The following is a 20,278-nucleotide window of genomic DNA, read 5'->3' on the forward strand; positions in this document are numbered from 1 at the left end:
GGTTAAATTCCTTCTCGCTTGCCTAATAGACTGTTCTTACTCTCTCCTTTCGCAGAGAAATCGAAAAATCGAATTTAATTATGGCGACCCCATCGGCAATCACTATCGGGAACTCCTTTACGGGAAAATGGATGGTAGTAAGTTCTGGCCTATCACAGACCTCGCATGAACTGTGCTAACACGATGCACAGAACAAGAAGGTTTCGCCTGGTCCAGAACCGACATTGAAGCTTGTATGTGTAGCTCCAGAGATACTAGACTGCATGTACTAAAAATCGATATGATTTAGCAAGGAGTCGGCTGGGTTCTGCGTAAGGCGGCTGCTCTGGCAGTGGTGACCCTCCATATCTCCATCTCGTCACCCTCAGCCAGCCAGTCCGATACCGCTTCTCCACAAAAATCTCATATTTCCGTCATCCAAGTCCCCACTGCAGGGCTGGGAGGGACTTCGGAGACCAGGATACTGGATTGGGACGAACGGACCCAACTGAAGGATTTCATTTTTGGTAACCGTCAATCACGGAATCGGTTTGTTACCGGTAAAGCCGGGGTCGATGGCCGGATTCTGCCCGACCTGGTCCCGGAGACGAAAATTGATAACGAGGTGATTGGTCAGATGCTGAGAGGAGAGATCCCACCCGAAGGGGACGATGGGAGTGGATTCCTGGTGGAAGGTCACGATGAAGCTGAGAATGCAGGACTGTGGATCCATAGCTTCGATTGCCAGAGTGACGGGGCCTGGACTATGGAGCAGGTAAGATTTTTAACCGAAGTGGGGCGTATGCTGCAGCTAACTGATCAAAACAGGTTTGGGGCTTTGAGATGATTAGAGGGGAGAGATATCATACGCGAAGATTTGTGGCTGCCAGCAAGGGCAATTTTGTGATGGGTCGTGTTGTTTTTTCCTATGCTGGATCTATTGAGGGGTTGGACCTGAGCTGAGGACGCACACTAATGCGAAGTGGCTGGAGCTAAGCTAAGCTCTGATAGTTCATGATAGTCAGTGGCCATCAGTGGGTCTAAAGTGCCGATCATACTTGTTTGAGGTATTGGGCGGTACGCTCGGTACGTGGCGCGACTCAGAGTCTGAGGGCGCACGCTAAGATCTCGGGATAGTGCTTGGTCTTTTGCATGAACACGGAATCTGTAGTTTAGAATCGTCATCAGTGTGGACCCAATCTTTCAACCTCCATACAGTATATGTGGTCCATTGTTTTGTATGTAACTTACGCAGTTTTAGTATCCACATGGATTATGGGTCAGAGAATCACTCAAGTATGCGGTCAGGATCTTGGAGGATGTAATGTAAATCCAGAAACTACTAGTAGTGAAGGAGATAATTTATTCTCAAGCTCATTAGCTGCTGATTACCATTTACACTTCAACTCATTGAACCTATTCTATTCACATCGAACTTCAAAAGTTAATCTTCATCATGAGAATGCCTTCTGCCCTCAGCGAGAAAAGGCTATTTCGCAAGAGATCCAGCAAAACCGCAACAGAAATTACAACCATTGAAAAGCCTGACCTTCACATCGGTCTTTCATCACCAACCGAGTCAACCCAACGTCCCTCAGAAGAAAAGACTGCCGTCGAAGATTCATCTTCATGCTCTTCCAGCCCAAGATACAATGAGATTCAACTGGACGAATCCGCAGTCCTCGCACCATGTGAATACATCCGATCTCTCCCTTCCAAGAACGTCCGCGCGATAGTCATTCAGGCCTGCAATCTGTGGTTCAAACTACCAGACAACCATGTCGCCGTCGTCATCGATATCATCTCAGACCTCCACAACGCCTCGTTGATCTTGGACGACATCCAAGACGACACCGTGCTCCGCCGAGGAAGCCCCGCCACACACTGTGTCTACGGAAATGCACAGTCCATCAACAGTGCGATATACATGCTTATGAATAACCTGGCAAGACTGGGACAACTACAACTGAAAAACTCGAACGCCATGGATGTCCTGGTAAATGGAAACATCGACCTTTCAGTCGGTCAGAGCTGGGACTTGAAATGGAAAGCCCACCTCCACTGTCCGACCGTTGAGGAATACATGGCTATGGTTGATGGCAAGACAGGAGCTATGCTTAAGTTGATCGTCCGTCTTATGCACAGCATGTCTGACCAGCGTCGGATGGATAGCGCCATGCCACTCTTTGACAATTTGGTGCTCCTACTCGGACGCTATTATCAGGTCCGCGATGACTACCAGAATCTTCAGGACGACACATACTCCGAACAGAAGGGATTCTGTGAGGATTTGGATGAGGGCAAGATTTCATATCCTGTCATCGCCTGCTGCAATGCTGATCCCACTACAAGAGATATCATTCTTGGTATTTTCCGTGAAAAACGGGATCCCAGTGTGAACCCGCTGGCCAAGAGCACCAAGGTCTTCATGTTACAGCTTATTGACCGGTCGGGGGCATTTGACAATACGTGGAACTTGTTGCAGAGCTTGGGCAAAGATACCTGGGGTGCGCTTTTGGCTCTGGAGGAAGCTACAGGGCAGTCCAGCCCTGCGCTACAACAGATGATCAAGAAGTTGATTCACACTGTGCAGCCGCCCAAGCGTTGGTAATATTTTTTATTTTTGCTTCGTTATATTGGTACGGTGCTTGGTGTTTGAGGTCGTTTTTTGGTGTTCAAAGATATCGATTAATAATCTACATTCTTCCAAATTTCTCACTCGATTCTCCTTGAATCTGCTCTTGTTACTTGACCTCGTAGATAACAGATCCGTGGCGACCATCCTACGCCATGGTATTAAATCTAGTCTGCCACTATTTCCCTACGGCGGAAGGCTCGCGTCGCGGAGATGCATCTAATCTCCTTACCCCGAACCCACTGGTTTCCGTACATAGCGTCACTCAAACATGTCAAATCTGCCCTGAAAAGTCTATATTTTCAGCTCGAATCAGGGGTTGGCAGGTCCATGATGGTTTTTCGGCGCTATTTGAGATTTATGCATCGCCCCGCAGTGAGTCGGTCCACAGAAGTCAGCCTTGAATACCGTTCTGAATACCACTAACGGCCCATCGGAACGGTACAGTGGAGATTATTATTTAGCCGTGTCTGACTGGCCAAAGAAGAAGGAGATCGGCAAGGCCCGCTTAACCTTCCATCCACATATGCCCCACAGCTCGTGTGAGCTCCTTACATACATACGCAGATTACCGAAGCTAATACATACGGATACGTGGTTTGGAGATCATCGTATCCTTGCTCCGTACATGCTTCTTTCAGTGGATCGCTATTATGTCGGAATGCCTGATAAAGGGAAATTTTCATGATACTCGATTCTCCACCTCAGCTTGTGGAAGTGCGCCACTTCGCGGGAAGCGAGTCACCCCACTTCTCTCTGGGAGGTGAGAGCTTCCCGTGGAACAGTCAGAAATATTGGATGGAAAATGATCAGGCGTGAGTGGGGGTAAGTCGCAGTGTAAACAGACCGGCGCACCCCCTATCCAATTGCAATTCCTGCGTTTAAAACTCATTGATCACCCTTTTGGTCTTCTCAGCCCCCTGTCACTGAAGCCTACATAGGTTCCTTTAATTGGATTTTGCTTGGTGTATCAGCCTAGCCACCGATCGTCAGCTAATATGGACATGGAAAAGAAGTCCCCATTCAAGGTTCTTATCGCTGGTGGGTCGGTTGCTGGCCTTACACTTGCTAATGCTCTCGCGCGTGCCAATATCGATTTTCTGGTGCTGGAAGGCCACGGTCAGATCGATGCTTCTATCGGTGGTGCTTTGACGATTGTCAGCAATGGATTGCAAATCCTTGACCAGATGGGTATATATGACGATATCCACCCACATCTTGACCCGGCAGGAGAGGTATACACATATTTGCAGGATGGACGTTTATTAGGAACTATGGATACTCCAAAGCTTATGCGAGAACGGTATGTATCTAATTGAATCATCTTATATTGATGCTGCGAGATGCTCATTGTTGATAGACACTACTACCCTGTCGCTTGGCTACCGAGAGAGCAGCTGCTAAGAATCTTGTACAACAATGTGCCCGATAAGAGCAAGGTCTTGCTGAAGAAAAAGGTCATGACCGTCGATCACTCTGACGATGGTGTTGTGGTAAAGTGCGAGGATGGTAGTGAATACGCCGGTAGTATGATTGCCGGTGCGGATGGAGTTCACAGTACGATCCGAGGGGAGATGTGGAGGCACATGGAGGAAAGCAAGAAGGGAAAGTCCAAGGCGAAGAAAGATAAGAAAGGTGCCTCTCCTGTTTCTTGTGAAACTTGTGAAAAATCAGGGCGTGGACTAACATGGTCGATAGCTATTACGGTTGAATATGCCTGCCTTCTGGGAATATCCAGCCCAACAGAGGGCCTGAACCCAGGAGAGATCCACCGAACCTGGGGTAAAGACTTCACAACATTTGTCAATGTCGGCAAGGAGGGCCAAACATTCTGGTTCATATTCACCAAGATGGACCGCAAATACCGATATCCGAACGTGCCAAAGTTGTCGAAAGAAGACCTAGACGCCAAGGCTAAGACCTTTTTGGACACACATTTGTGCCCTGGTGTCAATTTTGGAACAGTCTATGAGAATGCCACGAATTCCGCATACGTGCCGCTGCAAGAGGGTGTTTGCAAGTCTTGGAGCTGGGGTAGATTTGCCTGTTTGGGAGACGCAGTTCACAAGGTTGATTCAATTTTACCCTCCAATATAGCATCGCATGCTAATAGTAACAGGTGACACCCAACGTTGGTCAAGGCGCCAGTCTAGCCATTGAAGATGCCGCCTCGCTTGCCAATCACATCGTAGAGATGACGAAGGACAATGGAGACTTGACATTGGGCGATATCGACGCCTCCCTCACGCAGTGGGGCGCTGATTTAAGGCCAAGAGCAAAGACTATTTGTGACGGAGGCGCCATGTTCACGAGGTTAGAAGCGCTAGCAAATTGGCCGCTTAAGCTCGTTGCATTGTATGTTTCACCTCATCTTGGAGGTGTTTTCGCAGATATTGTCAGCTCTGCTCATATCTCAGCACCCACCTTGAATTTCCTGCCTTTGACGGAGAGGGGCGAAGATGATTCTCTGACGGATGAAAAAGCGATGGCCGGTAAGGGGACGAAGAAAGAATTGAAGTTGAGGTCTTATGTTCGGGCATTCTGGGCCGTGAATCTGAAAATTAAATGAGGCCCTCGTTGCTGTATTGCTCCCAAGAGAGATATTGCTTTAGTCATATATAATTCTTCACCTAATCATAATCCTCCTATTTGAGGTTTCCGAAGCCTATCTGTCTTCCTTCCACTCATTCATTTTCAACTCTCTCACTTCACTTCCAGCGCAGTTTCTGGCTTGAACCGTTCTTTCTCCTACCTGGATTACAACCATTTGCCGGGTCAGTAATATCCATCTTGTCTCTCCCAGTCTTTGGAGAGCAAACCTACCGATTTAGTATCATCAAGAAAATTTTAAACCTTTCAAGTCATATAGGTTCTTAAATGAACTCATCTTTCGGAATTTTGAGAACTTCAGCGGTAGCATTGATCATGTTATGTAGGATTCACAAGATGCTCGAAGAATCATGGACTGAAAAGATGGGTCAGCATTTAGAGTTTCACCAAAGGTGTGGTTGATAACCAATTAGATCAATGGATCTGATCAGATAACACATCGAATCAAGTGCATGTGCGTGGCACTATTGATAACATGAGAGTACACGCATAATACTTAATTGTCTGCCTTTATTTGATCAGTTGAAAATCCTGCTTCTCTAAGTATCTCAATGTGAGAATAAATGTGTAGCACGTTCATGGTTCTCATCTTGAAGTATATGCTGCTAGTTTATTGCTCCAGGCAATCAAGGGAAGTAACTTCATCGCTATGTTCCTTGCACATGTCCAAAATTCTCCAGAGTTCTCATTCATGCATCAATGTATCTCCAAGCATCCTCGTGACAATATTTAACATATAAAGGCTAAAGCAATTTTCTACTCCGGTGAGCCACAGGTGAAGACACCATGCACAGTGCCAGCATCATATTTGCTGATCTGTAAAAAGATTAATTTCATTCAAATTATTAAGCACGGCCAGGATAAAACTTACAATATCAGCAATACTAGCGTATGTTCCCGCGGCCAGAGTTACGATTCCGATGATGAAAACAAAGAGGTTGACCACCCCAAGTATGATGTTTTTGGGCTCTCTCCAGCTGCCCTTCTTAAGGAGCAGGACCCACATCATCGGTGGAAAGTAGAAGGTGAACCCAGAAATGAAGAGCGACGATGAAATCGAAAGCAGGTCATTGAAGAAGGGAATCACTTCAGCAATAATGAAAGCAATAACCGTACCAGCGGCGATAACCGCCAGCCACGTTATCCAGCCCATTGGTGTGTTGATAAACCGGAGTTGAGAGTTGGCGAAAATACGGCCATGAACAAGACGACCGAAAACGACTGTGTTTATGGAGCCACTGATGAAAATCACTGGCAATGCAATACCAAATGCAACACGCTTCAGCAGACTACCCGCTGATAGCAGGGCAGGGCTCTGAACATCCTGGCCGACGAAAGCGTAGATCAGAGCGCCGGTAAGGGTATAGATAACAATTTCGATGATACCCAAGGCCCAGATAGACTTAACATAGTCCCGGGGTGTGTGCATTTCGTCCATAAAGGAGAACTGGCAGAGCGCGAAGCTATAGGCGAAAACTATATTTGTCACCGAGACAAAGGCTTCATAGAATGAGATTCCTTCCTTGGGCCATGCCGACCAATTCACGGCCGCAAGTCCGCCAGGAGCATTGCTTGCATCCACGCCAGTGGCAATGATGGTAATACCAATGGCGATGATGATAGATGCAAAGTCGATATAGCCTAGCACGGCCATTTCGGTGAAGCTAGGAGGAACGGCGAGTAGGAGCAGGATCACCGCAGAGACGACTCCGAATACCACTGAACACACATCACTTTTGGTAATATTCAGGAATGCAATTGTACCAGTCAGACAGTGAGATCCAGTAAGGAAAAGCAATTGAACGGCCAGCATTAGATTAATTAATTCGAAGCCAAAGCGAGGACATCCTAAACGTGCACCCATCAATCGACCCACATCGGCATAGTGTGCAACCTCAGGGAACGCCAGCTTGACCTTTCCAATAATCCAACTGGTATAGATCGCGACCAGACCAAGGCCGACTGTGCAGATCACACCAGCAACCATGCCAAGAGTCGCAAAGGTGGAGGGAATAGACAAGCTCCCCAACGCAATCGCTTCAACTATAAGCACAACCGTGAGGCGCTTCCAGCCCAGACGACTGAACTTCTGAATACCACTCTCGTAAATTTGCCTGTCCGCCTCATTCATGTATCCAACCTTAATATCTCTCTCTTCGAAGGGCTCGGTGGGTTGCATTTTTTCTTCTTCGTCGCGACTCACTTCGCGATTCTCGTCACGAGCAGTATCATTATCGGCACGACCATCGTGGCCATGAGAGATCTCGTCGTGATCCATAATGTCGGAGAGGAGCGTAAAAGGGAGAATGAAGAAAAAGGTGGGCGAATCTTCAAACAATCGCTAGTGCCAACAAATTTCACACAGCAACCCAGCGCTTATAAACGGACAATCTCGGACAGAGTCCGGCCCACTGGTATCTCCAATATGTCTTGGCTTGGAACCTAGCCTCCACTTATATTATCGAACCAGCAAGCGGATATTGGTAAACCGCACTCCTATGGTGTTTTGGAAGCGGGGAAACGCAGACCAGATCGGATATGGGGAAAATCAGGTACATTTTACCTTTGTGCAAGGGGTCATCACGTAAAAAAAAAGTGTAGGGTCATCAAAAAAGTGGACCATGACCGCATATGGTGTTGAAACATGACCGCGGCCCTATAACTGGGTTGACCCACTTTTCCCATTAGGGTTTTAGGGTTTGAGCTTTCGGTGAGAAAACGTAATGCTCCCGAGAATTCTCCAACCCAGTTCCGATAATCGAGTTATCGAGTGCGCTGATTTGCTAATTGGCAATATAGTGGGGATCCATATGAGCCTCTGATTCATTTGTGTGGCCGAAGATTTTGAAGTAAATCGGGGCGCAGGTTGTATCCAACCTGAAGTTTGCCCGCAAGGCTTAACCAACAGAGTTGTACCTGGGGAAGGTCGATCTGGAGATTCAATGGCGGGGACATTGGTTTCTTGTACCTAAGAGAATCCACCTGATGCAGTTCCGTGTATGTTGACCTCACAACTGGGCTTCAGAGGAAATGATAGTGCGGGGTTTGGCTTCAGGGCGAGTAAACAATGATGTTATTCCGGCTAATAGACGGGTTCCTCGAACAATATGATGATTCGGTGTCTGACCTTTCTCTCGAAGTCCCCTGCTTCGACTTGGCGTCAGACCATGTACTCCCACAGCCCTGGGGGTAGCGTCTGGCAGCAAAGCGACCGTGTGAAACTTTCACGGTATCTTTCAGGTCGCAAGGTTATCTATGAAATATGATGAGAGGAATTGGAATGCTGATGCCTGGTACTTGATTCACATGTGCATTCTCTCCCTTCTGTTTATGCATAGAAGTAAAAGGACTTGGCAAGGGATGGTAGTGGTACAGACCAAAAACTATATCCGGACACCCCAAGCACTTCTCTCATCGACATTGTGCAATCCAAGCACATTCTAAGTTCAGCCTCGAGGCATACATATTGAGCTGACTGTGTGAGCATTGGCGTCAGTTCTTTTGATGAGAACCAAGATCGATGTTCAGCTCTTATCTAAAGATTTGAATATGAAGAGATATTCACAAGGTCAAGTCTCAAGTGGCTTCTGACGTCTTCGGTTCGGAAATAACTTCATTCTTTCCAGCCGCATGAGTGTTCCGCACCTCCCGAGTCGCTCTGGATTTACCACGCATGACCACGCTTGCGCTTACGGCAGAATGAGCGTAACACATTCCGTGCCGCTCGAACGATTGTTCATGCGGTTGGCCGGAGCAATTATCGGGTCCAGATCACTGACGGTCGAAAAGCCACGTTCGTCATCCCGAGGAACTAGGCTCGCCCATATCAATTATAACCTGTAGAGACTAATCCCGATTTGGGGAAGTGCACAGTTATGCAGCAGTACCACATGTCATTGGCGCCACATGCTGACTTCCACTGGCTTTACCACCGATCTTCATTTCGATGCTCCGGTTGCGGCTTGTCCTTCGCCGTTTGAAAGATGATTGGTGCACAGACCATGGATCCATCAGGCTAGATCGAGTCGGGTTAGATCGCTGAGTCAGCAAGGGAATTCCATGACGTCAGAAATTCCAATTTCATGGTAATGCAAGATGATTTGGTCACTTACCTGAGCCTGGAAAGCATAGAGAGCCGTGGGATACCCTTCCAAGATACTGTGAGGTCAAAGGATGGTTAGGCAAATGAAAAATATGATTAGTTGTCGCAAGGGCTCCACCAGCTCCTGGCTTTCATATCGACGCCACGAACCAATCTTTCGATGGTACTCCATGTGGCTGGTTCCGATTTTTGAAATGAACATAGCCATACATGTAGGATGTCTTACACGGTTGAATGGTGATAATGAGCAATATTTGAGAGTCTGACCGAGGCCCTACTCCATGAAATTCTTCCCGCGATTCTAACGGCCCAGTCATGAATGGCGAACGGGCCTGGGAGCACCCCACTCCTTCAATTGAGAGTGTTTACATCTGTTTCCTTACGGATGGATCAATCGGCGTCCTCGAAGTGTTTCCGGGTTGTTTCATTCCGGCGCCAGGGATAGAGGTGCGTTGATCCATAGGAATAGTCTTCTATTTCTCCGGCACATTCTAGAGTCATGTCCGCACAGCCAGTCAGAACTGAAATTGGTAAAAGCCAGGCTATGACGAAGGTTGATTGAGTTCAAGGCAATATGTGGGTCCGGAGGCTTACAGGGAAGAAAGATTCCTGTTGCCAACGATATATAAACGGCCCAAGTCCCCCTCTATGTGCCATCTGTCTAACTCACTTTGACAAAATTTGCGCAAATTCTCGTTTCCCACTGCAGGCTGCACATCTCACATCATAAATTGCAAGGCAGCTCTTACACTTAGCGGCAACCCCCGGAAAGATTTCTCGGATTTATCGCGGGGTATCGGTGATCTCACAGTTCCAGACACGCGTTTTGACCCACTCTCTTGCCGTCTACAGTCCACAATGACGACCAGTAACGGGCTCGGTTCCCAGCAGACCTGCATTTCTAGCGAAGACGCCGATCGGCCCGACTTTTGCAGTGGATCCCATGTCGCCGTTCCTGAAAACCTGATGCCCTCTAGTGGGGATGGTGACTTCATCTCTTCGGTCGAGATGAATAAAGTCCAAGAGGAAGAAGTTACCTCTTCCGAAGAGGAGAGTCTTCAAACAGACACCCCCCTTTCTACCCCCCCAATGATCACCAGCGACGACTTTGCCCTAGCCTTCGATATCGATGGCGTCCTCCTGCGAGGTCACCAGCCCATCCCGGAGGCTGTGGAGGCTATGAAATATATCAATGGCGAAAATCCATTCGGAATGAGAGTGTAGGTCCCCTCAATTTCATTGCATTAACGTCTCCTTCTCTTATCTTCACTGAAATTCTGACAATATTTTCAAATAGTCCATTTATTTTCCTAACCAATGGCGGCGGAAAAAGCGAGCAAGAACGATGCGAGGATCTCAGTCGTCAACTCGAGACGGTAATCCATCCTGGTCAATTCATATGCGGCCATACTCCCATGCGCGAGATGGCGGAGAAATACTCTACCGTTCTGGTCGTGGGTGGCGAGGGCGAAAAGTGCCGTCTAGTGGCAGAGGCATATGGTTTCAAGAACGTCATTACACCGGGCGATATAATTAAGACACGACAAGACACCACTCCCTTCCGAAAGTTGACGGAGGAGGAATGGAACAATTCGAAATTCTTGGATTTGCAAACTCTTCAAATCGAGGCTATCTTCGTGTTTGCTGATAGTCGTGACTGGGCTGGGGATCAGCAAATCATTTTGGATGTCACCATGTCAAAGAATGGGTGTCTGGCCACACGGTCGGAAACCTTCGACGACGGGCCTCCAGTCTATTTCTCCCATAACGACGTCGTATGGTCCACCTCTCACGATTATTCCCGCATTGGAATGGGTGCACTTCGCGCCTCGCTTGAGGCTCTCTACAAGGCCGTCACCGGGAAAGACCTCAAGAGCATTGCGTTTGGCAAGCCACAAATCAGCACATTCAAGTTCGCCACACGTCTACTACAAGAATGGCGCAGTGAGACCCATGGCATTGACAAGCCTCCGTCTACTGTGTACTTTTTCGGTGATACTCCGGAATCCGATGTGCGCGGAACGAACGAGTACAATGAAGTTGCCGAGAACGAATGGTTTTCCGTCCTTGTGGAAACCGGCGTCTACCAGGGTGGCCTGGGCGCTGTTCCTCGCTTCCAACCCAAGAAGATTTGCGCCAACGTCTTTGAAGGCGTGAAATTTGCGATTGAGCGTGAGCACGAGAAACAGCTCAATGGCGGCTGTTACACCGATGACTTGTCGGATGACAGTAAAGGCGGAGTGCAAAATTGAGGCAATCTACTTTACCAACACTCACTATCTGGCTGAGCCAGTCTTCCTGTTCAAACCAACATAAATTCTATCCGATGACTGTGTTTTTGGCGGTATATGTCAACATGATTCCCAATTTACGATCAACATGCCATTCGTCGCTTCTGCTTTCTTTGCAACTCCTGGCGCATTGTTCTACCCATTTTGCCCATCTTGATTATCACTGGTACGAGTTACATCACGAACGATATTTTAAATCATAGAGAATTCTTAGTCTGATTTCCGGTATATCCTCTGTAGGCCCTTAAATATGATACGCCACTGTTACTGAACTATAACCACACACTAACTTCACCCATAAACAGAGCAAATACTCCTAGAAAAGTGTGATTCGGCGAATTTCCCTCTATTTGCATTTGACTAGTACACCCGGGCATGTAAGCGGATGTTTCACATTGGAAAGCTAAGCCTAAAGGGGTTTCTTAGATGCTTTTCTGTGGGGCAATCTAATCCTCATCCTCCCAGCCTGCCAGGCTCCCTCGTTACTGAAACATCTACAAAACCACCTTGCATCTCTCTTTCGCTGTCGCTCTTATTAATTTCGTAAGATCATGGTATTTCTACCAAATAATTCAAGGCTTCTCCTCGTGCTATTCGCCCTGGGAGCTGCCGCATGTATATACCTCAGGCGGTTCTTCACCCACCGCCAGATTGCCCGCGCCCACGGCTGCAAAACAGTGGCGAACGCATGTAACAAGGATCCATTTCTGGGGCTCGATACTATACGCTGGACTGCCCGCGCCTATAGGGAACACAAATTGTTAGAAAGGACCGCCGAGCTCTTCCGGATCCACGGCAACACATTCACAAAAAAGGTGCTACATACATCTGCAATCGTGACCGTGGAACCAGAAAACATCAAGACGATCCTATCACTCAAATTCAATGATTACGGAATTGGTTTTCGACTTGAACCGTTCAAGGCACTTTTAGGGAAAGGCATCTTCGACACTGACGGCGATCACTGGGCCGCATCGCGCGCCCTGGTCCGACCTAGTTTTACGCGTGACCAGATAGCTGACTTGACCTCGCTGGAGAATTTGATCCAGGATCTCTTTAAACTACTTCCTCGCGATGGAAAGACAATCGTCGACTTGCAGGAGCTCTTTTTCCGATACACCATTGATTCCGCGACCGAGTTTCTGTTCGGAGAATCGGTTGGCACTCTGAAAAAGGCTCAGTTGGAACGTGAATTTGCTCAGGCATTCCAGTATGCTCAGAATGCAATCATAACACGAGCCACGCTGGGTCCATTGAAAATCTTTCATAGTGATCCAAAAGCCGACGAGGCCAATCGTACCTGCCGGGAATTTGTCCAGCGGTTCGTTGATGAGGCGTTCCGCGCTGTTGAGACCAAAAAAGACACCGAAGAAGGTGAAGCGAGTTCACTACAACACAAACATGTCTTCGCACATGAATTGGCCTCACGGACATCTGATAGAACTCGTGTTCTGGATGAGCTGATGAATCTCCTCATAGCGGGTCGCGATACTACTGCTAGTCTACTCAGCAATTTGTTCTTCATGCTTGCTAAGAATCCAGCAATATGGGAGAAATTGCGACTGGAAGTTGCTTTTCTACAGGGTCGGGCGCCAAGTTACGAGGAGCTTCGCAGCCTCAAATACTTACATTGCTGTATGAATGAATGTAAGCAGGACTATTTATTCCCAGGCACCCTTCAACCTTCATCTAATTGACTTTCTTAGCATTACGTTTACACCCAGTTGTGCCACGTAATGAAAGAGAGGCAGTACGAGACACCATACTACCACTCGGAGGAGGTAAAGATGGTCTCTCGCCGGTCTTCGTGCCCAAAGGAACGATAGTTGGATACTGCATATACGCAATGCATCGACGGCAAGACATATACGGAGACGATGCGGAAGAATTCTGTCCAGAACGCTGGGAGGGTGGAAAACTGCAACCTCGCTGGGGCTATCTGCCTTTTAATGGTGGCCCGCGAATCTGTATAGGCCAGCGTTACGCTTTGACCGAGGCCGCCTACGTCATTGCTCGAATGGCACAGGAGTTTAAGGTGTTGGTAAGTAGGGATACAGGAGTATGGGAGGAATCTGTGGCCTTGACTTTGTGCTCCAGGAACGGAGTAAAGGTATCCCTTACACCTGCTTGAGTGGAATGAAAGCACTCAGCCAATTATACATACCTTAGTTACTGTTAATGTAGACCTTGTTGGTATTCTGTCTGGAGCTCCCCCGGACCCGGGGCCACGGGGTAACTCAGGATACCCGTTAACCCAGATTCCCAAATAAGTTTTCTGTCTAGATATTACCAAATTTCCGGACAGGACTGCAACCCAAATATTCCCTTTTTAATGACGTCTCAGCCACGCTTTATTATTCTGTAATGCGGGGCTCTTGGATGAGTAGATCAGGCAAAGCCGGGCAGGACCGGGCGTAAAATAGTTAAATTAGGTCGAATATGGTTTGCGGGCAAGTCCATGTCTATGGAAAGGGCGGGAACCAATCCGGGGCAGTAGACGTCGGATTAGAGCTAGCCTAGAGGAGCGTTTTATCCACACGTGATGTATCTATGCAATATCTTCAAGTTAATTCAAATTTTGCTCAAAAGCCGATTATCTCTTAATGTCGATTGATAAGTTGCTACTAGAGTATTGGTCAACAATTTCTTTGCCATGCCTTTATGCCTGATAGTTCAGGCGTGATTTCCGCCCTTCAATTGACATGCCCCACTGGGCGGGAGAAGTCCCCGATTCCCATTTTCTTCTCTCCTTATAAGCGAATATCAGTTATATATCCTGGCAAAACTTCTATTAGAAGATATGGTATGTAAATTTTTAGAACTTCGTGTTAGAACAATTGCTAATTGAGTTCAGGCGATCCCTACAGAAGCAGTATACCTGCACGACGCCTCTCTGAGAACTCTGAGAACGGAGATTGTGTCATATCAAACTATCTCATCACTTTCAGACGATGAACGAGACCTAGCAAAAAATGTCGGCTCGGACGAATTAGCGATGACAATGCGTCAGACCATCCTGTACCCACAGGGAGGCGGACAGCTCAGTGACACGGGCACCATCGCAGTCGAGAACCAGGAGCCTAGCTTCACGGTATCTCTGGTCCGCAAGACACCAGACGGTACCATCATTCACTTCGGAAAGCCCAGCAATGGAGATCCATCTGCTTTTGTAAAGGGCCAGACTGTTGTGCAGACAGTCGACGGTGCCAAACGAGACTACCATTCCCGACTGCATACGGCCGGCCATATCATCGGTGTGGCGATGGAGATTCTCATGCCACATATGAAAGAGATCAAAGCCAATCATACACCTAAAGAGGCGGGAATGGAATATGAGGGATTGCTGTATAATGAACACAAGCCGGTGATTCAGGCAAAGATTGATGAGCTTGTTCAGCAGGACTTACCTGTTACTATCTCGTGGATGGATGCTGGCACCGTTGTTGATGATCGTGCTAAACCGGGAGATGGTCCTGTTCGCATTGTCAGTATTGGTGGGCTTGATCAGAGTCCTTGTGGTGGTACTCATGTCCAGCGTACTGGTCTGGTTGGCTCGATCAGTATACGCAAGATCACCAGAAAAAGTGGGATTAGTCGCATCTCATACGAAGTTAAATAGAAACTGGCAGAAGGACTCCATTTGTCTTTAGCAATCCTCATCCTTTTTCTTCTTTCGTCACTTCTACAACGGATGTTTAGCATAAATGATTTGAGAAGATCATGGAGACTCATGATACCAACTCCAACTTTCAAATATTGCTCTATAATCTCACTGTTCCTATTCTCAAGTGAAATGGACTGCAATCTCGAGGCAAAGAAACCAAGGAAGAAGAAAGATAATGAGAAAGTAAAAGAGGGAAGCAAAAGATAAGGACAAAGCAAAGGTTCTTCTGTGCGCTAGCACTGATTCAGCGATCAGGCAGCGCCATGGTTCGGATAGGCAATGCCTTCTGTCTTTCAACACATTGGGTGACCTGGACTCAGTGGGCATCGCCTGCTTAATGTATGCAATGGCAACACGATTCTGGTCTGTGAAGCAGTATGATGCGACTCTGGGGAAATTGGCCTAATCTAGTATCCTCTGGATGGTTAGGAGAAGAGAAAGGCTATGTCCTCAGTGATTTCTCTAGTATGTGGACGAAAGATCCACCAGCAGTTCCGTTTTCCAGAATTAGAACAGAGTTCCTTAATAGGATGTACTTCGTAATTGTATTAGGTTGTGCACATCATTGACAGTAAAGCACCTTGGCCCCAAAATGCAGAACAAAGAAAAAGTGATCTGCAGCTGAAAGAAAGTGGCCCCCAAATGGATTTGCAACTACCCACATCTGTTTTCCCCTCATATTTTCCCTTGAAATTTGTGAGATCTCACAGGTATCTTACAAATTTCGAAGAACCTTACCCGGGAAGTGGAGTCTTCACTTTGAAGTCTCTCCACTTTGAACTCGTAAATGTTTCAAAAAGCCCAAATAGATGTTATCTGTTCGTATTCTGGCAACAGGGCGCCTTCAAAGTTCTTCCATTTTCAATAGACTCCAAAGCTTATTCAGTCTTCTTTGTCCTCCCGTATCGTACAAAGGGTTTTCGGAACTGTGCTGGTCATGTATGACGTGACCTAGCCGGGTGTCAGCGATCTGGTGTATAGAGGCTTATGCTCCTTCTCTCCTCTATACCGCACTACAACCTATACATTTCGTGTATCTTCTTATGTTTTTCCTTGGCTGACAAGATTATCCTTCATCTCGTATGACATGAAATTGCTGTCAAGGAAATTTCAGCCTTATTTATTTGATGACATCTACGAATGTTTTAAATGATTGAATTCCACTAGTAGGGACAGAGTACTAGGGAGAAGGTGAAGAAAAAAGCGAAGAAAATGTCCGGTAGAACCAAGTTAAGAGCTTTGAAACTGAACAAAAAGAATAGTATAATTGCTGCTATCTCAGAGACATGCTATTGGAAAAAGGTAGACAGGGGCTAAATAAGGTACAGATTGCTCTCAACCACGCAGCCTGTACTATTTTTAACTCATTCGTCTTCCTACTCTACCTCGACAATTGCCAAAGCCGATCCAGATGGGGTCCAGCATCGAATAGAGCCAAGTTCTGGGCTTGCCTCTTGGAATAAAGCTTGCCACTCCTCCTCGTCACGTAGTCGAGACTTATTTAAGGAAAGCATCATGATATCCATCCATCGAATATAGCGCTCCACTGATAGTGGTAGTAATCCACTCTCAGGGCATAAGCTCTCATTTAACACAATCTTCGCTCCTTTCTTTAGAGCAGGTACCAATGCTTCATAATTTTCACCACATAGCGGTCAGGCCTATCATGCATAACCCATCGAAAGACATAGATATTGGCTTGAAGCGGCTGTGGGTTGAAAAAGTCATGGGCCTGGAACTTAAGCTTTGTATCCTCGACCTCATTTTTTAAGTCCAACAGACTGCATTGCTTCGGCCTTTTGTATAACCTCTGGGAGGTCTTGGACAATGACCTGGATTTTAGAGTTTGCGCTTGCGATTAATCGCTTAACATGGCCAACGTTACCACCGACGTCAACTACAATAGCCCCCGGCGCTAGAGATTCCCATCGATACCCGGCAATCAGAGACTTAGGCGAACACTCTGGTACTGGATCTTGGTAGTATTTCAATGCCTCTGCAAATTTCTTTGCTTTGGCAGGCCTAGCACCAAGGTATTCGAAGAGAGTTTTGTTTGTACCATGAGACAAGGAAAATCCCTTTTCATTTTGTTAATCAATGATCCTCAAGTCTCTAGGAGTTGGGCGTGCAATGCCTACTGTTTGGCTAGGCTCATGCCCTTAACCTTTTCCATCACATCAACTGCCTGTGTTATTTATTCACCATTAGCTTCAGACGCCTCAGCTTTGCCTTGTTGGGAACAAGCCACGTACCTGCCCAAATGAGCCATAGAACTCATCAAATTGACCCACGTCAGCATGAGTCAGATGATCTTGCGGCAGTATCCGCGAGTTGGAGTGAGAGACAAAACCCTTTCGTTTTTGGGGGAACAATCTATGGTGAACAATGGCAAAGCGAATGATCTGTTTCAATTCAAACACATGAACACCGCAAGCCTTGGAGAGAGCTTCATACGAGATCTCCCCGACGATGGGCAGATGACTAGCAATGTTGAACCGAGATACAGCCTGCAAGCTGATTCCACTTCACTAGATTCAGATATCGTGAGTGATAATATTTGTGAAAAGATCTCTGGTAGAGATTCGACTAACGAATGGCTGTAAGCAATGCATCGGCCCTTGAAGACGGTCAATTAGCTTCATGCAGGAGCTTATGGCGGTCAACTTTGCATAGTTCGCTTCTTCAGAATCAATAGACAGTCGCCCTGGAGCATCGACATTAAAGAGAACATGTGTGGCTCGTGGTCTCTGGCATATTGATCTAAACCCTTTGTAGATTGGGAGATAATAGATGCGAGACAACTAATCTGAGTCCATGATTCGTGTTGGTAGATTTTGTGGTCTTTGTGATATTTGCCCTATTGTTTCAATGAAGGAAAAGAAAAGGTCCCAATTGCAATGTGGGACCAACAACAGATCCTGGCCTTTCTCCTTCCCCTTGTTCTACATCTTTTGGAGAGCTCCAGGATCATGTCACCATGTGTAGCGCTCTTCTACCCGTTTAGGCTTGAATCCACGTTGGGGGCTATTTCCCCCTCTCTCTCCTTACTCCATCCCTCTAGTAATGCAGAAGAGTGGGGCGGGCCTGTAAATTAGTAGTTAGTATAACCGAGGCTGCGCTGACATGGCCCCGCAGTTCGATTGGTTTGATAGCTAGTGGCGCGTTTCCAGTATCCTAGTTCACATGTACTTTATGCGCCACTAGATAAATTCTTTTAGGCAAGAGCTTTTCCCTGTGAGTTGGCCAACATCCAGTGGGGTCTATGTCGGTCCTTTTGTCATACAAGAAACGAAATTCGGACATCCCCATTATTGGTGGAGGTAATGGCGCCTAGCATTAAGCAATGCACATGCAGTATTTGCAATCACGCCGGGTACATTCTGCGTTACAGTTACTACGAACCTTTAGGGCAGAATGGATAAAAATGGAAATATCATGCAAGAAGAAAATGCGGAGCACAAAGTTATCACATCTTCGTTGGTCTATTCTCCGATTAGGATTCAAGGCCTGTATCCAGCATATAAAGTCGGATTGCCCGGGAAAAAACACATACTCTCTACGACTATTCCACTGCCATAAAGCTTTTTCTCAACAACGTTTTCCACAATTCCCGGATTGCTGTCAGACGCTATAAAAACTTGCAAATTTGATCCACCCACCTTCGAAACAATATGCAATTCAATAAGATACTCTTTACCGTCATTAGCCTCCTTGGCCTCTCCCTAGCTGCTCCGACTGCGAACCCAAATGCAGGTTTGTAAAGATATTCCAGAATTTTTGGTGGTATCCATTCACTAATTCATCCTTAGCTCCTGAGATTGAAATCGCAGACGGTGTTGACCTGAAGCCTATCGGTGACACCTATTAAGCCTTCATGTGGTCTGTTGGAATTCAAGTTGAACTTTGAATCAACTCTTGTGTGACAATTTATCTTCATGTCAGCTTGAAGCGAGAGATAACATTTGAATGGAATGAAATTGGTGGCCAGTAGAATGACCTTGCATAAATTTTCGCATTATTCCATCTGATTCCACTAAGACGTATGGTTGAAAGAATAGATTAATACAAGCATTTGAGAATGCGTTGAAAACGCGTTGTCAATTTGGCGGAACTTTGCCGTAACTTTGCCGTGAGATTGTTTCAACCCCTTCAAGTCATAAATACTGAATATGGAATTTAGGTATTGGGACTGGACTACAGACTACCGAAACATCTTTGAGTCTCCCGTCTGGGATATTTTGGATGGATTTGGCCCAAATGGAGATACCAATGCCTCAACAAGTGCTTTTGGACATTGCGTAACCCGAGGTCTCTTTGCTGGTTGAGCTCCTGCGTATTCAACGGTAGCTATGAGCCTCACTGCTTATCCCGGGGCTTTGTGAGTGAGACTGCAGCCCAAAGAGTAGGCAAATTGACAATGAAGCCCAGCGTTTTGAAGGAAGCAATTGTTGATCAATCAACTTATTATGGTTCTCCTACACATTGAATATGTCTCCCACGCCACCATTCCGTATCTCGTGCAGGGAGACTTTCGTGTATTTACGGCACCCAATGGTAAGTCAAATGTTCCTCGATCCCACTTCCTTCCTACATCACAGTCAAATTGATCGGATCTGGTGGAGTTGGCAGATGTTCTCCCAAGATCGACGCACGCAATACAATGGCAAGTGTCGAGACACCTCAGAGGTTGAGGGTGTACTAGCAGATGTGCTTGAGTTTTATGGTCTCCTTGATGCCACACCGAGTGTTGCTGATGTAATGGACACTGAGGAGGGAAGCCTCTGTTATACTTATGATGTTGGTGTAGTTGAATGAGAGCTCGTTGATTAGCAAACTCTTCCATCGAGATATTAAGGAGGAAATCCGGGCAATCCAAAATTTGAAAAAAAACCCCCGAAGTTTCACTAGAAGGAGTGACTTTTCGGGCTATGTATGGGTTCAACGAGTCTCTAAATAATTTTGTTGCTCACAGTAGTGTTTTATAGGGATGTGAGATT

General features: G+C 46.7%; 9 protein-coding genes across 9 annotated transcripts; 7 read left to right on the forward strand and 2 right to left on the reverse strand.

Moving 5' to 3' along the window:
• Positions 1-80: 80 nt before the first annotated feature.
• N7520_007990 (uncharacterized protein) lies at positions 81-942 on the forward strand (the record flags this gene model as incomplete). Its single annotated transcript, XM_057141924.1, has 4 exons — positions 81-137; positions 192-233; positions 290-754; positions 808-942. The coding sequence occupies 4 exons, from the start codon at positions 81-83 to the stop codon at positions 940-942; spliced, it is 699 nt and encodes a 232-aa protein (XP_056995930.1).
• Positions 943-1,435: 493 nt separating this feature from the next.
• On the forward strand, positions 1,436-2,590 carry N7520_007991 (FPP/GGPP synthase family protein; the record flags this gene model as incomplete). Its single annotated transcript, XM_057141925.1, has 1 exon — positions 1,436-2,590. The coding sequence occupies one exon, from the start codon at positions 1,436-1,438 to the stop codon at positions 2,588-2,590; it is 1,155 nt and encodes a 384-aa protein (XP_056995931.1).
• A 1,022-nt stretch (positions 2,591-3,612) lies between these two features.
• N7520_007992 (FAD-dependent oxidoreductase) lies at positions 3,613-5,183 on the forward strand (the record flags this gene model as incomplete). The annotated part of the gene is made up of 4 exons (XM_057141926.1): positions 3,613-3,917; positions 3,975-4,249; positions 4,313-4,683; positions 4,734-5,183. 4 exons carry the CDS (start codon positions 3,613-3,615, stop codon positions 5,181-5,183), a joined length of 1,401 nt encoding a protein of 466 aa, XP_056995932.1.
• Positions 5,184-5,980: 797 nt separating this feature from the next.
• N7520_007993 (uncharacterized protein) lies at positions 5,981-7,502 on the reverse strand (the record flags this gene model as incomplete). Its single annotated transcript, XM_057141927.1, has 2 exons — positions 5,981-6,040; positions 6,096-7,502. The coding sequence occupies 2 exons, from the start codon at positions 7,500-7,502 to the stop codon at positions 5,981-5,983; spliced, it is 1,467 nt and encodes a 488-aa protein (XP_056995933.1).
• A 1,647-nt stretch (positions 7,503-9,149) lies between these two features.
• N7520_007994 (uncharacterized protein) lies at positions 9,150-9,538 on the reverse strand (the record flags this gene model as incomplete). The annotated part of the gene is made up of 3 exons (XM_057141928.1): positions 9,150-9,239; positions 9,337-9,382; positions 9,477-9,538. 3 exons carry the CDS (start codon positions 9,536-9,538, stop codon positions 9,150-9,152), a joined length of 198 nt encoding a protein of 65 aa, XP_056995934.1.
• A 646-nt stretch (positions 9,539-10,184) lies between these two features.
• Positions 10,185-11,578, forward strand: N7520_007995 (phosphatidyl synthase; the record flags this gene model as incomplete). Its single annotated transcript, XM_057141929.1, has 2 exons — positions 10,185-10,546; positions 10,624-11,578. The coding sequence occupies 2 exons, from the start codon at positions 10,185-10,187 to the stop codon at positions 11,576-11,578; spliced, it is 1,317 nt and encodes a 438-aa protein (XP_056995935.1).
• A 590-nt stretch (positions 11,579-12,168) lies between these two features.
• N7520_007996 (cytochrome P450) lies at positions 12,169-13,748 on the forward strand (the record flags this gene model as incomplete). The annotated part of the gene is made up of 2 exons (XM_057141930.1): positions 12,169-13,264; positions 13,324-13,748. The coding sequence occupies 2 exons, from the start codon at positions 12,169-12,171 to the stop codon at positions 13,746-13,748; spliced, it is 1,521 nt and encodes a 506-aa protein (XP_056995936.1).
• Positions 13,749-14,618: 870 nt separating this feature from the next.
• On the forward strand, positions 14,619-15,236 carry N7520_007997 (putative alanine--tRNA ligase; the record flags this gene model as incomplete). Its single annotated transcript, XM_057141931.1, has 1 exon — positions 14,619-15,236. One exon carries the CDS (start codon positions 14,619-14,621, stop codon positions 15,234-15,236), a length of 618 nt encoding a protein of 205 aa, XP_056995937.1.
• A 4,511-nt stretch (positions 15,237-19,747) lies between these two features.
• N7520_007998 (uncharacterized protein) lies at positions 19,748-20,096 on the forward strand (the record flags this gene model as incomplete). Its single annotated transcript, XM_057141932.1, has 2 exons — positions 19,748-19,835; positions 19,924-20,096. The coding sequence occupies 2 exons, from the start codon at positions 19,748-19,750 to the stop codon at positions 20,094-20,096; spliced, it is 261 nt and encodes an 86-aa protein (XP_056995938.1).
• Between the last annotated feature and the right edge of the window lie 182 nt (positions 20,097-20,278).

Source organism: Penicillium odoratum (genome assembly GCF_028828045.1).
Source record: "Penicillium odoratum strain IBT 22623 chromosome Unknown utg000005l_segment0_segment0, whole genome shotgun sequence".
Lineage (NCBI taxonomy): Eukaryota > Fungi > Ascomycota > Eurotiomycetes > Eurotiales > Aspergillaceae > Penicillium > Penicillium odoratum.